A 10,395-nucleotide genomic window follows, 5' to 3' on the forward strand; every position below is an offset into this window, starting at 1 on the left:
TTCGGATGCAGGTGCAAGGAAATTGAAAAAGTGTTGCAGAGGTGTATCATGAGCAACAAAGGAATTCACACTTGGAATATTTTGATTTTTTGTAAACAATGCCAAAAGCCCACAGTTTGCCCGTATTCCAAGGATCCCAATTAATTTTCGCCAGTTTGAAAACTTTTCAAATCATCCGCCAAAACTGTCTTTTCAACACCCATAATGACCTATCGTTTCATTTCTGATCCAATGCCTAATCTCCCCCTCCCCCGCGGGATGTTGCCACGCGTACGACAACGATCCACTGCCTCCTCCCCTTACCCTGTCTTTTCCACTTCAAATCACCACGTAACACGCCGTCTCTCGAGCCCCACGCCCCTCCACCTCACCCTTCACGGTCGGCCCTCCTCGTGGTCGACCCTCCCACTCGGCTAACCTTCGCGGTCGGCCCTCCTCGTGGTCGGCCCTTTCACCCGGTCACCCTTCGCGGTCGGACCACCTCCCGGTTGTGTCACCCTCTTGGTCACCCCCGCCGGTCGACCTCCATCCTGCCAATCCCTAACACCCTCATTTTCTTCATTAGTATTTCCTTCATTGGACTAAAGCTACACTCGGGAATGGGGGACTACTGATGTGTATAAGCCTATAAAGGCCATGAATCACTATGAACAACCCAAGCCCATCACTTGGAACCCAATACATAACCCAGCTGGTGAGGTCCAGAACAACTGGAATCCAACATGGCATAAAGAGCCAATGACATTCAGACACATGGCAGGTGAAGGACGAGCCACATCAGCAGACAAAGATCTGCAAAGTTATTGCCACTGTGCATCACCATTAATGCAGCCCATCACAGCATTTATTACGACAACACCTCTCCGTTGGAACAGGACCCCCTTACCCTGAACAAGGTAAGCTACAGCATAGACTTTCGGCGAGGAGGGCAGGTCGGAAGGGACAGTGAAATGATTACTAAAGGATATAAGTAAACGTTGAAGACAATAAGAAGGTTAAGCTTTTCTATCTATAATCTCTCCCTCTACACTCTACTTCTCTTCTTAACTTGCTCGTCGGAGAGTTCACTGGTGGACTATCCCGTTCTCCGTTGGACTTATTTGCAGGTTATCCGGTGGGCTTAATCATTTGGGCATGGGCCTGAGAAGCTTGGACCAGTCCGATCCATTCACTGAAACAAACTGCATCATCAATAATAATAATAATAATTGTGGCACAAGATTGAGTTGAAAAATAACTTGAATCATTGAAAGGAGGATTTATCTCATTAATTCATTGGGTTTTGTCTTGATTTCCAGAAATTTATTTCTTATGTTGGAACCCAAGGAAATGCTTTGAAAACAGAGAGTGCCACCAAGGTTGATGTTGTGTACCAGAAGTGGACCCAATGATCTATTAGCTGCTTTTTTTTTTCTTTTTCTTTTTTTGGCTTGATTTTATAGACATGGATTTCTGTTGTGGGTTGAGTGTGAACAAATTTTTATTAAAAATTTGCGGGTTGAATTGAACTTCTCTGTTCATCTATAGATTTGTGTGATGGGTTTGAAGATTTTGTTAATGGTGTTTTGTTTTGGGGATTGTACAGATGCTGATTCACCCTTGAGGTTGAAAGCTTCGACACCATTGACCTCGTCCTCCGCCTACACGCCACGGCCGCGAGCCCCCTTCTATCTCGATCTTGCCACCACTGTCAACGGTCAGCGTCAAGAGGTAGAAGAAAAAGAAGTGCGGGAGCTGAAAAATGTACACTAAAAAAATTAGTGTCATTTTTTATTTTTATAAAATATAGATTGAGTTTGAAATGATGTATTAGAGAAATAATGTAACTTAAATAAGATATAATTTAAATAGAATAGTAACTTTTTAATTTTTTTTCTTTTTTCAAACATGTCAAATTTAGCCTAAGTTATGTTAAATTTTTAAGTGAAAAACTTCAATTCAAAAACACAAACCAACGTTAAATCAGTACGGGCAGCCTCCAACTACAAAAGTACCATCCAAAATCTGATTTTATTTATTTATTTATTCATTTTTAACTGCAGAAAAAACTTCATATCTATCTTAGGGAAATTCTGTACTATGCATATTGTTATGTATTTTTTAATTTTAAGGCCTCGCTTGGGGCATGTTAATTTAGTAATTTTTTGATTATTTGATTAAAATATGAGTTTAAAAAAATAGTATATTTAGGATGACTTTTTAATTTTTTACGAAAAGATGTACAAAAAGTAAAGAGAAAAGAGAATCTTTGACTTTTTGATATGGATTGTTGACATTTTGACTTTTTTAATAACTTTTGACTTTTTGACTAAACGGATTGATTCCCAAACGAGACCAAATGAAAAACTTCAATCCAAAAATACAGAGAAACAGTAAATCGGTACGGGCAGCCTCCAACCCTCGTTCGAATCTCCATAGAAGCAAATTGTAACATATATTATAAATTCTTATCAGCAACTACAAAAGTATTATCCACAATCTGATTTTTTTATTTATTTTTTATTTCTTTAACTGCAGAAAAAACTTCATATCTATCTTAGAAAAATTCTGTGGCATGCATGTTGTTATGTATTTTTAAAAAAAATGTATAACATTTTCCCAAAATGTATAAATTATCATAATTTTACCAGAAAAAATACGTAACATAGCATCATCACAAATAGATAACGTTTATCAAAAAAATGGACCACAAATTGCCATAACTCATAAGTCTTAAAAATGTGTACAAAAATAAATCACAAATTATTGTAACTCTATTAGAAAAAAATATATAATATTTACCACAAAATATTTTTGTGCTGTAATTTTTTGTAGAGTTACAACAATTTATCATTCAAAAATAAATAATATTACCACAAAAATGAATAATTTTATGATTTGTATGATTCCCATTCTCTTAAATAATTAAAACAAATATAAATATTCCAAGCCTTAATGAATATATTTTTTGGTTTTTGTTTTCAAACTTTTTTTAAAATTTTTATTCAAACTAATGTGTTTGGAGTTTTTATTTTTTTAAAAATAAACTAAACCAATTTACAACCTTTTTTTTTTTTTTAAACATAAACGTTATCAAATGCTATCTAAGGAATCTGATTTTTTTATTTTATTTTAATACAATTTGTGGATGGTGACAAGGGTATGATTTTTCATCATTAATCAAAGTTGCTGTTATAATTTAAGAGTTGTTTGGGATGATTTAAATAAGTGTATTTTTTATCTTTTTACGAAAAGATATACAGAAACGTAAAGAGGTGATGTGATGAAAATAAAAAATAAAAAAAAGGATAACAAGAAGAATTATATTGAGGTTGCCATGGCCTAAAAATTATATGAGGGCTCTTGGCCTATACATTAAACCATAATAGGCACCATTGACCTCGTCCTCCGCCTACCCGCCACGGCCGCGAGCCCCCTTCTCTCTCGATCTCGCCACTACCGTCGGCGGTCAGCGTCAAGAGGAAGAAGAAAAAGAAGTAGCGGGAGCTGGTTGGCCTGAACTGTTCTTGTCTCTGCTGCACTACAAAAATGGTCACCTTCACATATTATTTTGTCAGGGAAACCGTCCTCTCTAGTCTCTTTCTGCAAACATTTCTATTCTTATTTGCTCCTTTGAGAAGGCGAATGGCAAGGGTTTATGTGTCAGTGCCTCTTTTGTTGGCGTTTGCGTACCTAGATGTGGTTGTTTACTTAGCTATGACAATCATCTCTACTACAGTAGGCAACACCCCCGGTGGCTCTTCCTCTGCTAGTCCGGAACTTCTAAGATTTTGGGCTACCTTTCTCTTGGTACACCTTGGTGGTGCCGATACCATCATTGCTTTCTCGCTCGCGGACAATGAGCTGTGGCACAGGCACCTCCTTCAGCTGGTCTCTCAGAGTGCCACTATTGCTTATCTCTTCTTGTTCACTCTCTCATCCAAAAACAAGCTATGGCTCCCATCACTGCTCGTATTTGTTGCCGGGTTTATCAAATATAGTGAGCGAATCCGTTCTCTCTATCTTGCTAGCTGGCGTAATTTTCAAGACTCTTTGCTTACAGAACCCGATCCTGGGCATGATTATGCCACACTCATGGATATATATTCTTCCAAGAAAGAAGCAAAGCTTCCATGCCAGATAGTAATGATTCCGGAACCCGAAAGAGTCCCTAAGAAAGCCAACGAATATGAAAACGAACCGACCACTTTGAATGATTTGGAAGTGGTACAAAAAGCTTATCACTTTTTTCAAACTTTCAATGAACTGGTATTCTGCTTTGATAAGAGAGCCCAGAGCCGAACCTTCTTCCTTAACAGAACAGCAAGAGAAGCTTTTAAAGTGGTAGAGCTAGAACTCAATTTCTTCTATGAAATTCTCTACACGAAGGCCAAGGTGTTGCAAGGTAGATATGGATTTCTTCTTCGTTTTGTTTCATTCGTGTTAATTATGGCAGCCTTTGCGCAGTTTTATTTGATTGACAAGCAAGGATTCGACAAGATTGATGTTAGAATCACCTACGTCTTGCTCCTTGGTGCCATTACCCTCGACATAACAACATTTCTCAAGGTCGGTTTCTCTGATCGGATTGTTGTCGCCCTCACTCAGTCCAATAATCAATCCTTAGTTGTTCGAATCCTCAGGAAATCCCTCAATGTTAATAGGAAAAGGTGGCCTGATGAAAACTCTACCTGTTCTTTTGGGAGGTTTAAACAAATCATGCACCGCAGGTGGTGTGAATCTATCCATCAATGCAACTTGATACGTTATTGTCTGAAAGGGGGAAAATTCTTTGGCCGTAAGACAATAATTTTCTTGCTGGTTAAATTCAACAATGACTTACGAGACTTTATCTTCGACGAACTGAAGATGAAATCTATGCTGGCAGATGATACAGAGACTGCCAAGGAGATATATCAAGCCAGGGGTGATTGGGTTCTTCGAGTGGAAGGTTGCACTGACTTACTCCCTTGGATCAACGATACTGATTTTGATGAGAGCCTTCTTTTGTGGCACATTGCTACTGAACTCTGCTTTGATACTGAAAATACCGGAGAGGACACTTCTACGAATAAGGGTTTTCGTGGTTTCTCAAAGATACTGTCAGATTACATGTTATATCTTCTGCTGCTTCAGTCCAACATGATGTCTGCCGTGGCACGTATTGGGAAAATAAGATTCCAAGATACCTGTGCCGAGGCCATAAATTTCTTCAGAGAAAGAAAAATAGGACAGTCTAAGAAAGTGCCTTTACACGAACAAGCCTGCAGAAGTATCCTTGATGTCGATGTAACAGTTAAACCTGCTGTTGTCAAGGGAGATAGAAGCGAGTCTGTGTTGTTTGATGCATGCATGCTTGCCAAAGAGCTGGAGAAATTAGAAGAGGGGAAAAAATGGGTGATAATTAGCAGAGTTTGGGTTGAATTGCTGTCCTATGCTGCCTCTCGTTGCACAGCTTTTGCCCATGCCCAACAACTGTGTAGAGGTGGTCAACTCATCACATTTGTTTGGTTGTTGATAGCTCATTTGGGCTTAGATAATCAGAAGTTTCAAAGAAGTGAGGGCCATGAGAGGGCAAGATTAATTGTGGGAAAGTAGTTGAATGCATTTGTTGTGTATCAATAGATTGAAAATGTGTAATTTGTCAAGTAGTCTTCATTGGGAAATCTTGACTAGTCATCATCGGTAATAAAGAGACATGTTCCTTGTTATGAATTTGAAGAGCTTATTTTTTACCGTACTCCATTACTCTGTTGTTTGCATTTACTGCCGTTCATTATCAAGAAATTTACATTTTTAAGAGTATGCAATATCATAGAACTGTACCGGACACTAGTGAATGATGAATATATACACACAGTGCATGACTCTGGCCACATTTACTTTTGTTCTTAACATGATGTATTTTCTTAGTGAACTTGAGCAATACTTGGAAAAAAAGTTTAAAAACTATAAACTTGAGAAAATTTTGGAGATACAGTGTAGACTAAAACAAAAAAGATTTTTACAGCACGCAATGCACGACGTAAAAATCCTTCTATGACGTGCAGCGTGCGTCATATTATGACCAGTCATAGAAAGTCATTCACTTTCAACGACATGCTTCATACGCCGTTAAAAACTATTTAACGGCAGATTTTATGCATCGTTATTACTTTTTCTACCACATGCTATAGTACGCCGTTAAAAACTATTTAACAGCAGATTTTGTGCATCGTTGTTACTTTTTCTACAACTACTTTTGCAAGTCGTTAATTGGTGAGACAAATAACGACGCTGATTGCGGGCCATAAAATATGTAATATAACGACTTATTATGTCTGTCGTAAAATATGTAATTTTTTTATTTTTATTTTTAAATTCAGCAGATTCTATTTGACCAATTTTGTACAATCTAACAAATAAACATCACAAAACATCAATTAACCACCAAAATATTATTTGAAACATAAAAAAGAAACTATTCAACAATTGTCTATAAATTTCAAACATTCGAAAATTGTATTCTTAAATTCTAAACTGTACAAAAAGTTTAAACCATGCAAAACTATGCATATCTAACTTTCTAAACATATCGACAACTATTAAGAGATTGTCTAAAACTACCGACAGCAGTTCCTATAACAATTCCTGCTGCAACTATAGCTGTAGCAAATCCACTTGCTTTTATCATAGGGTTGAGGGTGCCCAATGTATGTGTTAAGGCACCTAAGCGCACGGCAATAGCTGGAGCAACTGGCCCTGTTACATTTCTTGTCTGCATGACAAAGGAAACTTCACATAAATACAAAAATCAACGACTCAGCAACAAAAATATTTCTTGAGGTATTAAGAAATGATCAAGAAATTTTAAAACATCAACAAAACATTTCCAAAATTAATAAGATAATTCAATGGCCCCATAAAAGCAATGTCATAATGAAAAATGAGCAAAAGTTCAATATCTCAATAGTCTCAACGTATATGCAAATAAAATCCACATAGAACAAAACTACTAAAAATAAACATTAAACCACGAAATCCACATGAATAAACCCTAGTTTTACATTTATAGTTGTAGAATATTTTTGCATGGTTATTATTATTATTATTATTATTTTTTTGGTAGTAAGTACTAAACTGCTAAAAATAAGATTTATTCATGTGCATATTGATAAAAGGCATTAAGCCACCTGGTTTGGTTGGGGTTTCTAGATTGGGGTTGATAGTCTTTTGGTTGTATAGTGTTGTTAGGGCCTGGGGTATACCCCTTGTAAATATGTAAATTTGCTTGTTTTATTTTATGACTTATTCACCCAAAAGAAAAAAGATTATCAACAAAAAATATATAGTAACAATGATATTAAATTTTAATATGATAAATGCTTGGAGCACTAGAGCATCACTTACACATTCATATCAGCAGTGCTTCCTCCTCTACGTCAGAACTGTTCTGCCACTCCTATCTTCAAACTATGATAAGTACAGCAAAGCATGTCAAGAGATTGCTTGATATGAACACAAAAAGAGTCAATTCAACGACCAAAGGGGAGAATTTTGCAATTAACAGATAAACTATACTTCTCAAACAATGTTGGATGCAGCTGCAACAGTAAACTAACTACCAAGAATAATGGGTGCTTTATGAGTGGAAGTGTTTGTCATTAATTAATAAAAAAAACATTTGTCAAGTAGCATAAAGGAACTCCTTTGTCTATAAGAAAAATTTCTATGCTTTCAGACAAACATTTGATTAATAAAAATTCTTACCAAATTTAATCCAGTCAATATATATATTCATTTAATGCCTGTAACCAACTTTCTTTGGAATAGAGAGAAATTATAATTTACATTTACCCTATTACACTACTGAAGAAAACTATTCAGGTGCTGTTTGGTGTAGCTGTTAAAATAGATTATACATTATACCTTAACAGATTATAGATTATGACTTTAATCAGAAGCAGTTAATCTGTTTGGTATAACTGTTGGATTATAAATTTAAGTTGCTGAATAGTGTTTGTTAAATAAGCTGTGAAGTAGCTTTTTCAATTAATTTTTATTTTTTATTATTCACTATTTGTCTACATTTCTCATAAAAAATAATAATAATATTTTATAGTCCATTTGGGTTTTTTTCTATTTTTAAAAAAATAAAAAATAAAAAAATTTAAGAGTATAACCGTGGATTAACATGTCCACAGCAGAAGCTGATAATCAGAAGTAAGGGGTGAGCAGCTTTTCAGAATCAGCTTTTTTGACTTAAAATAAGTTGTTAGAATCAAAAGCTGTTTGAAATAAGTTTAACCAAACAGTCCAAAATAACTTTTTAAAAGCCAGAAACCATAAGTTGACTCAAAAAAGCCCCACCAAACACCCCCTCAATGTACAACTTCTCAATAATCAACAATATCAACACCTCCAAATTTTTTTAACAAATACCTCAAGTTAATACCATTTTCAAATTTTTGAAATAAAAAAGAAACTTAATCCATGCATGCACTACTTACATATATCCAATTATTAGTCATAAAAAGGAATTAAATAGAACCTCACACACACTACCTCCCCACCCTTACTTCTTCTAACTTCTTTGGCCATTTATCATTTATTAAAGTTGCTTGTGACAGATAACATTGTTTTTAAAAAAATATTTTTTTAAAAAAATGACAGTGGTTATGCATCTTTTTTAATTATCATTGGGCAATGTCATGCCCCACTTTTTATTACTCGGAATCCATTACCAAAGCCATTAATATAAATTCCATTTCAGAAATAATATACGGAAGCTCATTTCATTTACATGAATACATCAATAAAAGTCCTCTCATTCAGGTAAGGATGAATGCAAAATAAAGGTACAGTTAGATAAATTGCTCGTAAGCTTTCATCATTTAAAAATTAAGAAGAAGGGTGTAACCCTTTTACATCAATGGCATTCCGCCAACACAAAATAGGCCCCGTGGCCAACAAATAAGAAGATCCAAAATCTTGTAGCACATCCTGATTATCACCTGAAAAAGATTCAACAACGTGGGATGAACATAAAGTCCAGTAGGGATCTCAACATGATCCTCAACAATAACAACTTACAGATAGCTATGATCATGAATGCTAATCTCATAACATATAAATAATGTGACATTTTATAATTAAAGTATACTTACAATAATAACTTTCTCAAAACATTCTTTTGATTCAATAACACCAAGATTCACTTTTATTATTCCTTTTTCCATCTAAACAACTATCACACCATGGCCGTATTTTCCATTTTATATCAAAATACTACACAGCCTTACTTAATTTTCGAAAGCACGTTCATCAAATTCATTTTTCTCACATTATTCATAACTCAAATATAAACATGATTCGTCTCAACGGACTCATCACATTCCACAACTTAAACTCATAATCCAAGAAATACTTTCAATAAGGTAACTTATGGCGAAACTCCTTCAACCACTCTCAAGCACACTCAAAATTTACAATGTATGCAATTACTCAACATGTAAGACCATTAAACCTTGTAAAATCACAATTTATCATAATACATGATACACAATCGAAATGAAACAACGACGATACACAACCCTGCTCTACCTGTCGCAGCACGGTAGGCCAATGATACATCTCTCCACAACAACATGCCAATTTACTAGACACTAGCTGGAAGGGAATGGTACCTCTGCCTCCATTTCTCCAGGCGCTAGCTAGAAGGGAATGATACCTCTGATTCTCAGCGTAGCCAATTCTCTAGGCGCTAGCTGGAAGGTAATGGTACCTCTGATTCTCAACGCATTGCACATCCTCCAACCATCATTTCAAACCACATTCATAAGTAACACAAGTGTACTACAGACGTATAATCATAACATCAATCACAATGTCATTCTCCACTGATGACCAAGGACAAAACCTCTAAACAAGATATATGTTAAACACATATTGCTGTTAACCAATTCTCACAAGGTTTTAGACCAACAATCAACACGACTCCAATGTTTCATCTATCGCTTGATGTTCCTTTCTCAATTAAGAGGACATTATCGTTTCATTTTCCTTTGATATTTTTTATAAAAAATTTCCAATTTACAATACACAAAGTACTCCATCCACAACTCAACTTTCACCATTTAGATAAGGAACTCCCACATTGATTACACAATCACAATTTACTCCATTTCTACATAACGAAGGTTTAACTCCATGAATTCTAATCTCATGATTAAATCTCTTTTTATCAATCAACGAATTATCAATTGTTGGACTTAACTAAAATCAACTTAACACAAGTCAAATACACTACTTCATGAAAACCCATTTTAAATTCCCAAACATAACCACATGTAGACACCCTATTTTTAACCGACCTCAAGACTTAGACGTCATCGATTGAACGCTCGGTGATAGTGTATGGTGTGCTCGTTTCGAGTT

At 35.5% G+C, this 10,395-nt stretch overlaps 1 protein-coding gene across 1 annotated transcript; it reads left to right on the forward strand.

The window, feature by feature from the left end:
* Window positions 1-3,528: 3,528 nt before the first annotated feature.
* LOC114297142 (uncharacterized) lies at window positions 3,529-5,577 on the forward strand. Its single transcript, XM_028241511.2, has one exon. The coding sequence runs from the start codon at window positions 3,529-3,531 to the stop codon at window positions 5,575-5,577; it is 2,049 nt and encodes a 682-aa protein (XP_028097312.2).
* The last annotated feature ends 4,818 nt before the right edge of the window (window positions 5,578-10,395 follow it).

The sequence above is a fragment of the Camellia sinensis genome, chromosome 9 (assembly GCF_055761805.1).
Source record: "Camellia sinensis isolate YWXY chromosome 9, ASM5576180v1, whole genome shotgun sequence".
NCBI classification, from domain to species: domain Eukaryota; kingdom Viridiplantae; phylum Streptophyta; class Magnoliopsida; order Ericales; family Theaceae; genus Camellia; species Camellia sinensis.

Coding starts and splice junctions, on each gene's coding strand:
- LOC114297142 (XM_028241511.2), top strand. CDS start 3,529: ATGGTCACCTTCACATATTATTTTGTCAGGGAAACCGTCCTCTCTAGT.